Genomic DNA, 19,065 nt, shown 5'->3' with positions numbered 1-19,065 from the left:
TCATAAAGGAGCCATATCAGGCAGAATCCTGTACCAGTCATTTTAAAATATAGACTACATAAGGAGTTACTCAAGGCCTTTTTATGTGAGGTATCATTGTCAATTAATCTTTGGATCTGTCACCTATAAATTAAGATTGAAATAGAAGTAAAAGAACCTGATGGTAGAGCAAGAGAAAGAAACCACTGTAATTAATCAGATAACTTAACTTGAGGCCTTCATCTAGGTAAACATGGAGAAGTGAAATGGATTTGTAATCTGAATTCACTTAATATCTCCAGATAATCTGGAGATTCACTTAACAGTATGATGATTTTTTTTTTGGTACCAGGAATCGAACTCAGGACCTTGCACTTGTGAGGCAAGTGGCAAAACCACTGAGCTAAATCCCAGCCCTATGCTGATGTTTTGAATCTAGGGATAAAGAGGAGGAAGAAATCAAGTGTTACTTTCATGTTTCTTAATCTGCAAAGGAAAGAGAATCATACCACAAGCTTGTTTGAATTTACAAAGATAATGACATAAAATTCTATGTTTGAGAATGCTATATGAAATTAAGTAGTTACGTTTAACAAAACTTGGTCTTGCAAATATCATCCATGAAGTAACTAAGGATGAACAATTCATTCATTTATTCACTAAACCATTATTGACTAAATGATCAGTTTCCAAGTAGTGTTCTAGATGCTTAGATTAGATCAGAACACCAAACAGAAACCCTTCGTAGAATACATTCTAGTAAAGGAGACAAATGTAAAATAAATGGCATAGTAAACCATTGGAAAACAAAGAATTATCAGGCTGCTCATTTAGATAAAGTAGTTAGGGGTGATAGGGTACCTAGGTGGAAATGACTTACAAGCTAGTAAAGAAAACAGTTACACACAAGAAACAGCAGAACAGAAAAGGGCAAAGTGGAAGTATTCTGAGGGATTAAGATCATGAGGAAGTGAATCAATAACTTTTATTGGAGGAAATTTTGCAGCAAGTATGTCATTTATTTTAGGTATTATATGTATAATAAGATATTTTTATCTTTGGATAGCACTGGTTAAATTTCATGGCTCTATACAAAATTGAGCGCAATTTTGTGCTTATCATAGGTAGAAAGGGATAGCTTTGATTAGATATAAAATATTAAATGTTTTCCAATTCTTGAAATGATAGATGTAAGGTTTCTAAATCTGTACCATGGGTCACATTTCATAATTTGCTATAAGTGAATTAATTCAGTCATTTTTCATGGCAGGAAAAACAAATGGAGATATATTTCTTATAAATGTAGAACACTTTTGAGTAGATAATACAAAACACGAGATAATGAAAGCTTCGGCAACCTTTTTCTTGTAAGGAGAAATGCTGTCTAGATTGCTGTGCACAGATGTTCTGTATAATATGGCCTAGGATAACATTAAATTAACGACATAAAAAATACCACATGGGTTTATTATAAAAATACTTAGATGGAATAGTCAGTAATAGTTTAATATTTTTTTAAAACTAAGCAATTTTATTGTTTAGTTTTCAAAGAAAGATCAAGAAAATAATACGGTGTTGGTGAATTTGTGTTGCTTAATTTAGATTTTTTTTCTAGTGGCATCTCTAGCACAGCTTAGATTTATTACTGAATTCGCTTGTTCTGTACAAATGAATAAGCTTCTCTTATGGCAGGTAAGTTGCAAGCATGCTAAGATTATCTGTTTTGATTGGAAACATGAGTAACATATGTTGTGGATTTTATATATGTAAATATCATCATGCTCTTCAATCATATTTTTCTGGCAAGATTTCACAGAATTTATCTTCTTATGAATTCCTTGTTACAAATGACATTCCAATGTTACAAAATATTTTAAAAATGGATATTTCAAGGGGAAAATGTTCTCACATAGATGTCTTATTCTACTATTATGAACAATTTAAGAAATAAAAATATTTTACATCCAAGAAAAGATGTTGTTATTATAAAAACACCTGTTGAACTTGAAAAAATAAAAGGTATGATTATGTTTTTATATTAATTTCATATGTACATACTAAATACAACTCCCTATACTCAAACAAGTGTGTTCCAGTGACTGATAAGTGAGAGGTGTAAAAAGGAAGGAAGGAAGAGAAAGAAAGAAAGAAATAAAGAAATAAAGAAAGAAAGAAAGAAAGAGAGAGAGAGAGAGAGAGAGAGAAAGAGAAAAAGAAAAAGATAAGAAACCTAGGGAAGAGAAGAGGTATGCTGAAATACAAATAATAAAAATTGTGTTTATGAAACAGTTTAAGAGATGCACTATTATCTCACTAGCTACAATTCTGCACATTTATTTTCTAACCATGCACTCGTGTAAGATTTTAAAATAGGCACATAATAAAATTTTCAATAATTATTATGAATTATTGAAAAATGAGCATATATTTATCAGATAGTGAGAAAGTAAAAGTCGAGAAGCAAATATAGAAAGAGAAGTCATTCCAAAGAGTGTCAGCCTCCACTCTGTAGTTTTACCTAACCTCAAAAGGAAACTTTCATTTTCATTTGTGCTAGAAAATAATGTGAATTTACAAATGGGTGTATGCTAGGGCTATCATTGAACTAATCGACCCTAAGTAATTCTACATTTTCCTATTATTCTGCAATCATTTTATTATGCATAATTTATTACTTTAAAAGTAATTTTCAGGTTTAGTTTATTTTATCTCCTCTATATTTTGTAGGAAAGAAGACTTAAGTTATGATCCACAATGCATACATATTTATAATGTCAGGAGGAAAACAGATGCAATATAACATAATTCCTTGCAAATTACAACTTTCAAGAATATGTGAATCCTAATTATGATGTATTTTTAGAATGTAGTATTTTCATTGAAGGGTTGCTGGAAATTTTATACATTATGTATACAATATCCAACAATTTGTGTTCTTTTTTAAAGTAAAAAGAAGTAATGTCTTTATCTCTGATTTGCATCACTTTAGAAAAACAATCGAAGCTGGAAATCTAAAGGTATAATCATGTTAGAGTGGTGCTTCAGGGTGGTGCCAACTCTTCTCCTACTTCTTGCTTACTGAGAACACTCACATTTTAAACTTTTAAGAAATGAAGTTGTTTGAGTGTACTTAATGCAGAATGATTGAGAGAGTTGGTTTGCCATTTAACCTCTCTTTGCTGTTATGAAGCAGTTATTCTGCCTTTTTTCAGCTCTGGAACACAAGTGTTTAGATGCTGAGAAACAAGCGCTTCTCCCATCTAACTGGGCATCTGTCACTGAATTTTTCCTGAGGCACAAGAACCCGTCAGAATGACAGGGAACTATATTCCTGGATATTTCTGTGTGTGTCGGGGGACATTTTTCATTTGGGGGCATTGATGCAATAAATCATTTATTTATACTAAAAGATGAAACAAAATAAGCAAAGCCTCTTCATTTTATTCTGCATAGTATTTTCCCCTGGACAAAAGACCTAAATAGATAAATACACAACACCTAAACAAAACTTCTATTTTAACAAAGTATGCATAAAAGATTGATCTATAAATTATCATACACTTCTGTAATCATTAATAAAATGTGTGTTTGTATAAGAAATACATTCTGGCAGTCTGCACTGTAAACTTTGTTTAAAGCACTAAGCAGAATATCAAGTCCTCTGTCAATGACAGCAGAAGGTTCCAGTACAATATTGTTTCATAATCCTGAATCTAGCTGACTCTACCTCTTTCCCCGAAGCTCAAGTTGCCAGCTAATGCCTAACTGGAGCACGAACAAGAGTCAATCTTGTTTGGTTAACAAATTTCCCAGCAAAATATCCCCCAAACCCCCCAGGAGCTGTAATGATGTCATATCCGTTATCCAGGTCTCCACACCTCTCTCAGCACTTACTCCCTTTTTCTTTCTCTTGGTCAAAACTTTTGAGGTGGGCTGGCTGTCTAGCAGCGGGGAAGAGGTTAGACTGTGGCTCCCGGGCGGGAGGCGCTTCAGTACCTCGGCCAGCGCCCACTGCAGCCCAATCCGCCCTCTGGAGCTCCCGGGACTCGCAGCTCTGAGAACGCCTGCGGAATGATCGCCCCCCAGGGCGGCTGCCTCTGCTGCTGTTACTGCTGCCGCTGCCGCCACCGCCTCTGCCTCCACTCTGCTCTGACTGGCAGGCAGAAAGTGCAACTGACGAGGGAAGGGTCTCCGCAGTGAGAGCGGAGTGGCTACATAAAAGAGAGTACAGAGGGGACAGAAACCCAGAGCAGAATGCAGGCGACGTCCAAGCTTCTCAATCTCCTGCTGCTGTCTTTGCTGGCTGGATTAGACCCTTCCAAGGTATGGACAATACTTTGACTCTTGTTTGAAATAAATGTGAAATATGTAACAAACAGAGTAAAACGCAAATAAATATGCCCCAAACGGCGCGGGAGTCAGCTCTTTCAGCTACCTTTTGGTGCCTGGTGCATTTCCCACTGCTTGGAAGATAACAAGGTGAACTACCGGAGGAATAGCTCCTCAACGTAAGAGTCCTTGCCGGGGGGAGGGAACACGAGCGAATATAATGTGTATGGGCAGCGGGCAATGCGGCTGCAGGGGGATTTAGCTTTTTCCGTGTCAAACTGCTTAATGTTCTCTTCCGAACTCGGACAGATAATGCGAAGGAGTTTGCCGTTGAAACAATGCAATCCATAAACATATATTAGGAGATGGTGAAGCGTTTCTTTGTGGAAAGCAGGAAAGCATTTTCCAGCCGATTCTGGTCAATAATGCTCCCATCGCAGACGTGCTGCGGTTTGTGTTCAAAACATTTGGAATACTGCTTGTAGCACACACGGCAGAGCGGCAGATTCTGCCATGGCTGAGAGGCACTGCCGAAAGGGGCTTGTGTCTGCTTCTTTCCTTTCATTAGGGGAATTAGGGAACACTGAGGAAGTTCTAATTATTAGCATTAAGAAACAAGAAGTAAGAAAAGCCCGATCAAAGTAAGGAGGGTGACAGGAAAAATAAGTTGTCTCATAGCTTTTGAACTCTTAAAATTATCTGGTACTGGCAAAGCGAAAGCTAAGATCCTTTGATAAAAAGGCAGGAAAATAAGAGAAAATGTTTTCAGTGATGTGTGAGAAAAGTCTTCGTGGTGAATTGTGCTGAATTTTAGAGCTTCAGCATTCTAGGAAAATCATGATTATCTAGAGTAAGCATTTGGTAAGAAGAAATGCAATTTATTTATTATTTTACTCATTTAACTAACAGCAAATTGACACTCTGAAAAGTGGTGATGTTTTATTAAGGAAAACATTTTAAGCTGTTTTTTGAACTGTTGTGAAATTATTTTTAAAGCTCTACATTTTCTGTGTTGGTGTACAGAGATTAAGTTTCTTTCATAATTGAATAAAAGTACGATGTAACCAATATAATCTATTACTATGCTCATATTATATCTAGGCCTAACATAAAATATAGAGAACACTTAAAATGATGTCATATACACTCATAATTATATATCTACACTTTTCTACTTTACAAAGATATGATGAAAATTAAAGCATTTTTTTAAAGTTATGCTTGCAATGACATTTTCATTGTGACAGCTTCACACAGTTTGTGCATCGAAGCTTAAAGATCTTTCTGCTATATTTTATAAACTAAGGGTTAGTTTTAGGCATTTACACCTGCATAGATATATTGATTTTGTTTTAAAGCTTCAAAGCTTTTCCTTCTGCTCTACACCTGTAGTGACATGTCACTAAATTCTGTGATATCAGTTAGAACTTTTGAATATATTTTATTATACATGCCATTTGGTAAATTTTTGGTAAAATACTTCTAAGAAGCAAAAATCAATGAGTTAATAGACATAAATATCACTTTAAATTTTATCATTTTAAAAAATTCAGGGATTTACAGCCTCATTAACAATTGCATGTATGATTCATATGTTTAATGCATAAACATTTTCATTTCTGGAATATCATTCTTTCTGAAATCACACACACACACACACACACACACACAAATATATATGAATTTGTTGAAAAAGTCAATTAATCCCCGCCCAAGCAGTCCGTTTTTAGCTACTATTACCTTATGTAGTCTTCAATAGTTAATTTCTGCATACTGAATGATATAAAACTTTATAATTTGATCTAACTGAAATGTGAACGTTTGCTACAATTGAGAAGAGAAATCCATGAAAGGAAAGAAATATATTAACTTTTCAAACTGTCTTTCTTAGCTCCTAGACACTTCAGTGCAGTATGCAAAGAACAAAAGCTGATATTTTCTTTTATACTATATTTGACATTATACAGAATATTAAAAATTTAATGACAAGTAATTTCAATGTCGAGTTTTTAAATATGTAGACAATATATTGCTTTATAAAAATGAGTAGTGACTTCTTTTGCAGTTTTACATAACAATTTTTGGTTACAAACAATTTTGTAACTCCACCTCAAAAGTATAAACAACATAATTGTGTTCTCAAAATAATTGTCAATTAAGTAAAAACCTAAATACTTCCTTAGGTTTTTATTATTACTCTTGTTCCTAGTAATAATTTATATGAGGAGAGTTAATGAACCTAAATTCTAAACACTTGATTTTATATATATTATATCTTAGAGCTATTATATGCCATGATCAAATTTTGAAAAACATTTTTAAAGTATTACTCTACTTTTCACTTCAGTGTAGATATAAGAATAGTCACATATGGATACAATCAGACAAAAGAGGAGAGCTCTTAAAAGTGAGTACAGTATTTCTAAGGTATAGAATTTCACATCTATCCAATACTGTAATTCTAAAATTTACAGACTGCATATTGTATCTAATTTACTGAAAGTAAAAGTTTAGTAAGAACAGTACCAGTTCAGTTATATGGGAGGCCATATAATGTTTACTTTTATATTTCTTTTCTTTTTTATGATACAAGTTTACAGATCTTACATGACATTTTATATAAGTGCTTAGGTTTCGCCATCTGATGCTGTTATTTGAAAATCAATTTTCTACTTAAATTTTAAAAATCCAAACATCTAAGTTTATAGAATGAACTTTTCTCCAGCATGCACTTCTTTCTCTCACTTAACTTATCAAAATTTGGCAAGATTAGTATTTTTCCAGGAAAGAAAAGCAATCTGCTACTATTTAATTATTTGTATTTTTACATAGGCTTGCTATTGAATTTTCACTCATGGAAATTACTTGAATTATGCTTTCTTAATTAAAGTCTAATTAACAACTTTCCAGTTACTTAAAAAATTTGTGTGTATGTCTCTCTGCCTAGTTTAAGTGATACCAATTAATTTCATTTGTAATGGAGTCTCTGAATTATAGGCAAAATGCCAAATCACCATTTGATAAGTATTTTTTTTTAAATGAAAGATTGCAGCAATTCAGCTATTGGTCAGTTTCATAGAAAAGGATGGTTTCTGGGCAGGAAATTCCTGGAGATGGCTGCTAGATGGCATCTCTGTGCTTTTAAACCGAAGGCACTGAGTTCAGTAATGACCTTGATAGTAGGAGAGTGGACTGTTTTCTGTTATTTGATTTTTTTCTTTTACAAGAAGATTTTCAGCAGACCGTTATTGGAACATTATAACCAAAAGGAAATCCCCATTAATTGGAACCTTGAATTTCTCTTTTCTGCGATGCTGAATTATGAGGATAAGAAGATGTAAATATGACTGTTCAGGTTCTGAGCAGAACATGAACACTGAAGCCAGACGCTTGAGGAATAGTTAAAAAGAGATGACTTGGGCATATCCAAGTATCAGAGTAACTGCTGGACTTTAAAGCAGTAATACTTTTGTGATAAATATATTGCAAAATGCCTTAACAGGGGAAGTGCACTTAGATTGAGGAAGAGGCAGGCACTATCTTTTCTTCTAGGAATATATTAAACTCATCACCAAGATACTTGCTCACAATACAGATAAAAAGTATAGCAGTGATTCAGCAATAATATCTAACATCAAACTATTTTTGTTAAAACAACCTAACCAATTAGAACTCTTACTCTCAATAAGAAAATTGCTTTGAAGTCACATAAACATGATTATAAGAACTAAGGGAATGTAAAAAATTGTAGTGTTTAATGTTTCATGATGTCATAGACCCTAAGTGTCTTCATATTTTGATATTATTTTTTTGGGGGGGGTTTGAGACAGGGTCTCACTATGTCGTGAGACTGACCTAGAACTCACTATGTAGCTCAGGCTGGTCTCGAACTCACAGCTATCCTCCTGCCTCAGCCTCCCGAGTGCTGGGATTACAGGCATGTGCCACCACGCCCGGCCATATTTTGAGATTATTAAAGACAGTAATAAAATAATTAAATTGCTAGAGGTAGCTTTGTACATAAATCTACTTAAAGTTATTTTCTTTGCAACTGTTAAATGAAGTTGACTTAAAGAAAAACAGCAAAAGAGATAAATCAAGACTACTATCATTTTGCTGTCTTCCCCTGGATCTTCTGTGTGCTAGCAACATGCTCTACACAACAAGGATCAACCCAAATTAGAACAGAAAATGTGGATCAATGGCATTTGGCAAGGACCTGTGATGATGCCACTGTAAACCAAGACATAGTAAAAATTGAAGATTTCAAGGAAGCTCATTTATGTTGCAATAGAGCAAGCAGCTTCCTGTTCTCATTATATCTCACCTTCCTTAACCAAATCAATTTTTAAAATAAATAAAATACCATTCTCACACCCTCTTTAGGCAAGTTGAAAATGTTAAGGTAGTGCTGCCCGCTTCATTTTTCTTCAGAGATTTTTATTCCCTGAATCTCTGCAACTGACTGCTGGGAAGCTCAGTACTCTGTTGACAAAGGACACAGCATTCAAGGCCCTCATTTCCAATCCCTACCTCACTATTGATGACATAGTTTCTTATGCAACATTAGAAATCGGGATCTGAGTGCCTTTCCCTGTAAAATGAGGACCGTATGTGTTCTTAGAACTTTATTAAATTGTAGAATGACTTTTTAGTAATAATCATTTATCAAAAGGAATAAATATTTTGATGATATACTTTGTAAGATCATCAACCTTAACAGAACTGATGGAACTTCAACACCATATCACAAAGCTTTTAACTTCTGTGTTTGGCATTCAGTGCCTTTATTTTTCCAACTCCCTGCTACACCACCCTCCTCTCCTCTGTGCACATACACAACCCAGGTATCAGAATTCTATGCATTCATCTATCAAACTTTCTTCCTTGAGAAGATCATTCATCAATTCAGTAGCACTTAAAGGTGATGTTTCCTACTTTAGTCGTTAATCTGTCCTTGAATAAAAAGATTTCTAACAAAAATTAAGAAAAAACATATTTCCCCTATAAAGTATGTGCTGGGTATATTGAAGAAATGTGTAAGCTAATATTTAAAAGGGTCACTTAGAGCGCTGGGATTTAGCTTTGTGGTTCTGCTGCCTGCCTTGAAATCACAAGGACCTGAGTTTGATCCCTGGTACCATAATTTTTTTAAAAAAAGAAGGACTACTTATAAAGATGGCACATATTCTGTTCTCAACTCTTCCAAATTAAAAGGACATTTCTAAAGATTTTTTGTTAGCTTGGAGATTATTAAAAATTCTTGAATTTTTATACAAAGAAAATGTACAAAGAAAAGTGGAACTGGATAAGATTGCAGCCTGAAAAATAAGATGTGACATCTGAAAAGTATTAATTGATCATGATTTTCTTAAAAACAAAAAATTTTATAAAAGCCCAAATTGAACTGACAGTAGGAGAAATACAAATACATAGGATAGATACAGATAAGGAGAGATACAAATTCAAGCTCTTGTCTTGGTAGATTTTTGTTGTTGTTGTTGTTGTTTTTTGAGACAGGCTCTCACTATGTAGTTGGGACTGACCTGGAACTCACTATGTAGCCCAGGCTGGTCTCAAACTCACAGCGATCCTCCTGCCTCAGCCTCCCGAATGCTGGGATTATAGGCATGCGCCATCAAGCCTGGCATCGTCTAGGTAGATGTGATAAGGTTACTTACCACAGTGATTGGGATTATCTGTGAATTTGCATATATATGAATAAAATTATTTCCTGGTGATATTAAATAAAGTAGTATCAGAAGATATTTAAAGTCAGGTGTGGCATTGCATGCCTGCAGTCCCAGCATTCGGAAGGCTGAGGCAAAAGGATCACAGCTACATAGAAAGACCCTGTCTCAAAAAACTAAAAAGCCAAAAAATATACATATATACCTTATCCCAATTTAAATGTAAAATATGATGTTGAAAAGATGGTCCTTGACCATTTCAGTCCAACTAATACTACTCCCTCTACCTGTTCAGTCAACACCATTTATAAATTACAAATCTTAAGGAAGTTTATATGAAGTTAACTCACTTTTGATAATTTTTAAATGTAACTTTAAAAATTGTATAAAATAGTATAAAAACAGGAGATAAGCATAAAATAATAAGAATTGTCTTTAAATCTTCTCAGTACAACTTTTCAGTAAATTAAATTACCTGAAGCTCAGTTTTCTTCATTATGGATTTTTATAACGGCAATGGAATTTATACACTTTTTGATGATATTAATATGTGAGGAAATTTATTTTAAGCATAGTTATGTGCAAATACTCTATTTACATGACTCAAACTATAACCAAATGCCAAGCCTTTCTTTACCATATATCAAGGACTTGGAACAATAAGCAGTATCTCTCGTGCTCCTTAGATCTTGCTGTTTAATCTTTTCAGCTTTCAAAAAAGTGATAACCTTCTAAACTTATCAGGATAACTCCTTATTACCAGGGCATAATTTCAGCAAACTTCTAATTTTAATGTGTTTTCTTAAAATATACATCATACTTATACCCAACAAGGTATTTCTTTCCGGTCTTTTGGGGAAAAAAAAAATGAGATCCAAACAATGGTTCTCAAATGTCACAGCCTTCCACACCAAGAAGAGCTTTTAGAATAATCACAGAGTCAACTTCATAGTGGGGTGGGTATATTTAAACAAGAGAGAGAAGTGCATTTTTGATTAGTGCTCTAATTGTAGTTCTGTGCAAAGTATAAGAAAGTTAAAGTAATTTAAATCTTCATAAAGATTCAAATATAATTTTAAGTAAAAAAGGTAAGGAAAGGGTTTTTTTTTTTTATAAATTACTCAAACTCAAAATGGTCTAGGCAAAAGATCTTGACAAAAGGAACATATTTAGTAATGTTGTTTCTCTGGTTTTATTCTTTTTTATTGTTCTTTTATTCCCCCTCTGCTTATACCTATCTTCTTACTGACTTTCCTGAATAGAGTTCAAAAATCCTTGACACAGTTCTCACACTCAACTAGTCACTGTACTAACATTTATACTTCTACTGTTCATCCAAGGTCAAATTCACCTGAGTCCAATCCCACCCATGTAGATAAAGGTTAAAAATTATGTGAAAAGTAATTATACAATATCTCAGATAGACCTTGCTCATCAACATTTACTATTTTTAACACATATTGCATCTGTTCAAAAATATTTGCATATTATACCATAATGGGGTTTACTTGATTCCTGTTACTATAACAAGTTATATACCTGCAATCCTAGCACTTAGCAGGCTGAGGCAGGAGCATCATTATGAGTTTGAGGCCAATCTGAGTTATATAGTGAGACACTGTCTCAAAACAAACAAGCAAACAAACAACAACAACAACAACAAAAACAGATTGCAAAGTATTGAGGAGATCCAAGATATAGGAACACCATAAGGTCAATTCTATCTGTAGTGCTATATAATTTAATGACATTAATATAATACCAGACATTTTGTTACAATCATTTTTAAAGTGTTTCCTAAGAATGCTTAATTCTTTCTTATTTTTGCTTTAAAAACAAGGTGTTATAAAGACTGTACCAGAGAACTATGCCTTCTGCTATTCTCATCAAACCTGTAGAAGAATAAAAATAACTTTAGAGGCAAAAATCACAGATGCTTTTGTATTTGGAATTTAACTTTCTCTGGAAAGCTCTTTCTTTTTTTCCATATGCTAAAATCTTACCTATATCTTAAGATGCAACTCAAATATCCCTTATTCTATCATGCCTTCCCTGTTATTCTTGGTCATCCAGTATGAGTTATTCTTGTTAAACTTAAATCTTAAGTAAGAAAGAAATGTCGTGTTTAATGTATCTTGCTTCCTAAGTTGTAACATATTTATTGTAATGTGTCTCTCCTATTAAATCCTTAGGGCGAGTTCTGTGTGTTGTTCATCATCTTGTCCTTTTCAGTCCAGCCACTAATTCAAGGCTTTAACAAGAGATTTAGGAAAAGATATTTATTTCATAATTACTTTTTGAATGAACAAAGAAATAAAGAAAGCACAAATAGTGCAAGGAACACCTAAAAAACAAATTCTGGGTTAAAAGAAACATTAATATAACTTCTGGGTTTTTTTTTATTATTCCATTGGACAAGATATGAGGGGCAGGAAAGTAAAAATGCTTATAAGAGCCTTAGTTTCAAAGACTTGCTTAGAACTTTTGTATTAGGTAATTTATCTTAACTAATGCCAAAAAATTACTTCTCTTTAAATTTGGTATTAGTTTTCTGCCTCACCCTACCATCTTTAGTGCTATTTTTTACTTCTAGTATGTCTCTGGGATGAAATAATCTGATTGCTCCTATAAAATACGTGCTATCTTTCATGAGACTCAGTGCCAAAGTTAATATAGCCTCTTATTCCTCCTTTAGTCTGAGCTCTTATTAGAAATGGGCTGGGCAATGTGAACATTTTATACAGATAGAGTGTTTTACTCTCCTTTATTTTTTGTAATGCTTTAGCTTAATTTGGTAAGTAAGTATATTACATATATGTTTTCATCTCTGTTTAAGGACAGAATTTTCCTTTAAGAATCTAAAATATAGTGTTCTGATTAAATTATTCTCCCAATGTATATTTTTCTAGCATTGACATAGAAAGAAAATATTACCTTGATATTTCTACATTACTCCATGATCACAGCACAGTCACATAAATAAATTTTAATGTTGAATATAAAAATATAACAGTTTAGATTAATATAAATTATAACTTCTGAATGTTATCAAATTTAAGTGCTTAAAATTTACCATCATAGGCTGCAATTCTCTAAAAAGAGAAGTCAGTAATAAAATTGTTTAAGCATCAAAATCAAACAGCTCTTTAGATAAAAACTCAAGGGGAAATGCATCATTTAATAGACAACGCTTTTAATTTTTCCAGCTATGTTGAAGATGAATAAGAAGCATTATTCCATGATGATTTGAATACCATTATTAAGAGGGGTCCATTCCAGATGGTAGGATATCTTCAAATAAAGAATCAGTATTGGAAATGTTGATCCACTGGAACCAAAGTGTTGTTGGTGAAATATTGCCTTAGGAAAGATATTATCATTTCCTGGAATCATCTTTCTATGACCACATGGTGAATCATTCATTGGTAATTAGTACCAATGGCGAGTAGTTTTACATCTGATATGTTTTGTGGTATACTGGCTAAAATTTAATACATACTGCTGTAGTTCAAAACAAACAGAAATATTATTTATCTCAAGACTCAGTATAAATGTTTTATTATATTTATCATTTATACCATGTAAAGATATAGTCTGCTGTTTATAAGTTAAATGTTAGACAAAGGCAGAATAAAATGGCTCTAGTTTGATTGCCATCTACCTTGAAGCACTCAAAGAATATTCAGGAATAAAAATTATAAAAGTATGCACAGCTATAAAAATGTATAAAAAGTGATAAAGCTCATATCAAAGAGGTAGCCATTGTAATATAATTACTCAATGGTGGGAAGAAGATATCTGAGGGTAAGGAAATGATTGAAAGGAACGAATCCATAATTTATTCCCCTCCTTGATGTCAAAGCATCATGACTTCCCAGTCTGCTAAAGTAAAGAAAGATTCCAGGTCTAAATAATTTTCTGAAAAGATAAAATAAGACTTTAAGAAATGATGAAATCATAAATGATTTTATGTGTGGCATGAAGGTAAACTCAATCAAATATTGTTAAAAGAAAAAGAGTAGTTGAGGAGAGATATTTATTTTATTTAAACAACAGGAATAAATAGAACCTCCTAGAGATGATGTATTTATATTTTTGACAATAGATATTTAAGCATTTCAATGAAATATATTCCCCTCCACCACCACCACATTACACATACACACAGACACACACACACACAGACACACACACACACACACACACACACACACCACAGAGGCAGAGAGAGAGAGAGAAAGACAGAGAGCAGGAGAGAGAGAGAGAGAGAGAGAGAGAGAGAAATAGACAGAGAGAGAGGGAGAGAGAGAGAGAGAGAGAGAGAGAGAGAGAGAGAGAGAGAGAACAAGTACTATAGATGACTGAAAGCATTCACTTTTGGAAAAAAGCCTTCATATTTTAAGTAACTTTTTATGTATTTCTCAGTAGAAATAAGTGGAAGAAAAAAGCAAGAAAACTTTAAGCTCTTTTTTTCCTTTACTTATTTTCATGCTAATCTGCAGAAAAAGAAGGGATAGAAAAATAACATTTAAAAAAAGGAAAAGAAAAATAAGGGCCGGGGGTTTAGTTCAGTGGTTCTGCCGCCTGCCTCGCAAGTGGGAAGACCCGAGTTCGATCCCCGATACAAAAACAAAAAACATTTTGTCCATGTATTCATAATCATATTGGAAAAAACACCTTTTATTCTCTATGAAGAGACTCAGCCTAAATAATATTAATTTAGCATATGAAATGAAGATAATAAAAGAGAGAAATCACAACAAATAAGATACCATCATGTGCAATTGAAATCTCATAGCGTGGGGACACAGTTCTAAGTTAACAGTTGGAAAAAACCAGGCTTAACATCAGCTCTGCAAACATCTATGGTTTTGGGCAACTCGGTCAAGTTTTCTGGTTTCCATTTTATCATGCTCAAAATGAACGTGTTGAAACATCAAATGCTGTTTTATTTTTGGTAGATCATCCTAAAATGAGGTACATTGATCTCTCAGAAATGTAGTTCAATATCCTGTCAGTTTTCTTCCTTCCGGTCATTGTTTCTCAAATTGTTTAAATGAAAGGTAAAAAACTTAAAAGGCTTATTTTATTTGGATAAAGCAAGAATTAATATCACTGATAAATTCAGTGCAATTCAAGTGTACGTGTATACCAACACACACCAAAGTACAAGTATTTTCAAAGTTACATTCTTCCTTTTCTTTAACTTTTACTCACTTAATTGAAAAATAAATGAGTAAATGATACTGTGTTTCTATAGCCTTTAATATTACAAAAGTTAGAACACAAGAAACTTTACAGCTATAAGAAAATATAAAAGCAATATACTTGAATATTGCATTGAGAAAACTCCAAGTGGTTATTTAACTTCGGTCTACATTATTCTAACATTAAGGCATATAGCACTATTAAAGTGCTTGAATTCAGCTTTGATCAAACATAATTCTTACGAAGATTTTTTTAAGTTTAGTTATACCTTTCGCTGACATATGTTCTTACTGATTCAGCTAAATATAATAAGAAAAATACATGGTGAGTATGGTAGACAGAATAACATACTTCCAAATGTGTTCTAATTTGTATGGCAGACAGAGGAACAAACTTCCAAATGTGTTCTTTGCATTCTAATCTACAAAGCTTGTGCATATGCTACTGCAGACAGTTAAAATGATTTTGTAAATATGACTGAATTAGTGATCTTCAAGCAATGAAATGATGACTCTATGCCTGAAAGCCGGAAATCAGGAAAATGAATTTTTCCATAGACTTTTCAGAATGCAACTCTGCGGGTACTTTTATTTTAAGCTCATAAGATTCTTTTTAGTTGTTGACTGCCAGAGCTAAAATACTTTATATTGTATCAAATCATTAAGTTTTGACAATTTGTTACTGCAACAATAGGCAATCTGTAATATCTACTAACTGCATTAATAATCATGTCAGTCTTTTATTACTGTAAAAAAGAAAAAGCTAAGATAGTCAACTTATTAAAAGGATACATATACTTGGGGGTCACAGCTCTGGAAGTTGGTTTGCCTTGCTGTTCTTGGCCTGTGGAAGGGAGTACATCATAGCAGAAAGCTTGTGGTTGAGCACATCTGCTCACCTCATGGCTGGAACACGAAAAAGAGAGGAAGTGACCAGGGTACCAAGCCCTTCAAGGGAATACCCTACATGACCCAAGGGCTCTCTCCTGGCTCTGCCTTTTATATTCCCACCATTTCTCAAGAGACCTAAGCCTTAACACGTACTGTGGGGACATCCCAGACTTAAACTATAGAAATAATGTTTTTACAAAGTAACGAGACAAATAATGTTACAGCTTCTTCTTAGGGATATTAACATTAGAGAGACTATAGATATTAAATTATAGTGAAGTCTAACTTAAAATTCTTTTTGAAATCTTTAATTAGATTATACTTAATGCTGATTGAATTACATGATATGTTTTTGTTTTCCCTAGTTAACACTTTTAAAGTACAACGGATGTCTTCTCTCTTTTTTTGTCATTAGATCAAAGTCTTCTCGTAGAGTCTTGCCTATAGTGTAAATATTAAATTATTTCATTTCTTTGGCAATAAGTGACTTTTAAAAGTCCTTGATGAGAATTTTGTTAAATTGGCTTTGTTAGTTACCTTCTCTGTCAGTAAAAATACAAATAAATAGGTGATCTATGGTTCCGTATAGTGGTGAGTGTGACTTTTTATTTCCTTTTCCTTTGTTTCATCAGTCAAAATGTTATTTACCCTAGTCACTGGCAAACCTTCAGATAAAATTGTTTTCAGAGAATATTCCATGTTACACATTACGGACACAGTGAAACATATAGTGATTGCTTGTGACATTCCACAAAGTTGAATCAGGATTCTTCCTTCAATAGGCAGTTGAGAAAATTTATGTTATTGAGCTTATTTAATCTTTAATTAAATTAATAATTAATAGTTTATATTAGCTTTAAGAAAATTTGTAAAGTGAAAAAAATTAATTCATCTAGAAATGGATGAGTCTCAATGATTTGAATAATCACACGGTATATAGTAAATCACTGGTATCATTTTGTAATCAGGTTAAAAAAAATTCTCCTAACTCACACTTCTAGGGGTTGGAAATAAAACACTTATTGGAAAGGTACACTTATTACTTTCAAAAGATCCTTAATACTTTTTACTGGAGAGGCCACAGGAATTTATTGGTATAAGTAGCACAGAAGGTGGATTTCCACAGAAGAATGGGTCAAAGGAAAAACATTGAGGAAAGATTAGCTACACAATGAAGGGAAGATAGGGTGTCCTACTAAAAGGCGACAACATGTATGAAGTCACAGACCTGTAAAATGGCATGTGAAGATTTGAGGAGTGCTCTTCCTTTAACACACTTTAAAGTGCGTTTGTACCGGTTATGTAAGAAACAAGAAAAAACTGTGTTACAGATGAGAAAGAAAAAGAATCATTGCAGCTTTAAAATGATAAAGAAATGATTATCCAAAAATGCAGGATATGACTCATATCAGGTTAAAAATATTTTGGGAATTAGTCATTTTAATCCAAACAACAGAATGTTAAACCAAAAAAGCAGAACACAAGTTAGGTGTACTAATCAGGGTTCCTAAAGAAGTAAAACAACCATTTTATATACAGATGAGAGAGGAAGACAGAGCAGATACGGAGACTTATTGTAAAGAGTGGGGTCGGGTAATCATGGAAGTTAGGCCCAGCATCTGCATGTAGCTATCTGGAGACTGGGAGAACTAACTGCGTGGTTCTAGTCTAAAATCCTGCTGGTGAAAACCCCAGTAAGAGATCCTTTTTCAGTAAAACTTTGGAGGCTGGAAACATTAATGGCCCAGCTCAAAAGCAGTCCAGAAGTTACAATTCTCATTTACTCAGCCTTTGAATTCTTTTTGTTTTGTTTTGTTTTTTTGAGACAGGGTCTCACTATGTAGTTGAGACTGACCCAGAATTCACTACGTAGCCCAGGCTGGTCTTGAACTCACAACGATCCTTCTGCCTCAGCCTCCAGAGTGCTGGCATTACAGGCGTGCGCCACCACGCCTGGTTCGGCCTTTGTATTCTACACAAGCCTTCAACAGATTCGATGAAGCCCACCCACATTAAGGAGGGCAAGCTCTTTATTCATTTGACCAATTTCAGTGTCATTCTATTCTAGAAACTCCCTCACAGACACAAGAATAATATTTGACCAAATACCTGTGCAGCTCATGGTTCAGTCAGGTTAATGCAGTGGTAACATACAAAGGAAATCTATAAGACTATGCAGTATATCTAACTCTGTATTATTTATTGAATATCTAGATAGAGAGAGATAGATATAGATTTATATATCGTTAGAGTTACGACTAAGAATTTGCTTCTTTACTACCATACACAGTAGTTATTATAGTGCTCAATTATTAAAAGTATAAATTCCTTTGTACCAAATCTGTTATTGGGGTAGTGTTCCTCTAATAAAGGATCTTCTGAGTTCTGCTATTTTTAATGAGATGATTCTGGCTTGGTTAAATTAACTTTCATTTTTGGTATCACTGAAATTTTAATCAGGCTTCATGTTGTCTTCAGATTGCATTGGCTATTGTTATTTTCATGATTCAAAGTTTGTTTGTGTTGGTGTAAGAGAAATTTCTGTGTTTTGCTCTCCTGTTTTTCCTTTTTTATTTCATTATTTTATTCATTCAAAAATAGAATAAAAATCCATTGCTATGTTTAATTTCAGACTCATGGATTTGAAACACATAAAATAAGTTAGTGTGTTTTAAGCAAAATAACAAAAAGCAAGGATAATCCTACTATAAGAGTTTGGTACCAATAACCGATTACAGAACTGTGTTAGCAGGGAATTGGGGTTGATATTTTTCCTTTTTTTTTAAGAATATGTGCCATGTGTCTGGCACCATTCAGAAACTAAGCATATAGTATTGGCACATAAGACAAAGTTCTTCCTACATAAAAATTGCAGAGAAATGAGCAAAATATATCAGAAACAGCAATTATGTGGAAGGAAATAAAGAGAGAGTGTGGTGTGTTGAAGGTGAGGGAATCCTGTGTAGTTA

The 19,065-nt window shown here is 33.5% G+C and overlaps 1 protein-coding gene across 1 annotated transcript in view; it reads left to right on the top strand.

Moving 5' to 3' along the window:
- The first annotated feature begins 3,798 nt into the window (after window positions 1-3,798).
- Window positions 3,799-19,065, top strand: part of Olfm3 (olfactomedin 3) — a 191,601-nt gene continuing 176,334 nt past the window's right edge. The window contains exon 1 of the mRNA XM_010639091.2: window positions 3,799-4,302. Coding sequence (XP_010637393.1) covers window positions 4,234-4,302 — 69 coding nt within the window. The 5' untranslated portion in view covers window positions 3,799-4,233. The remainder of the gene's footprint in view (window positions 4,303-19,065) is intronic.

This window comes from Fukomys damarensis, unplaced genomic scaffold, assembly GCF_012274545.1.
Source record: "Fukomys damarensis isolate Sample0158 unplaced genomic scaffold, DMR_v1.0_HiC HiC_scaffold_33, whole genome shotgun sequence".
NCBI lineage: Eukaryota > Metazoa > Chordata > Mammalia > Rodentia > Bathyergidae > Fukomys > Fukomys damarensis.
Note: the sequence above shows the minus strand (reverse complement) of the source record. Positions and strands in the feature narration are given on the sequence as shown.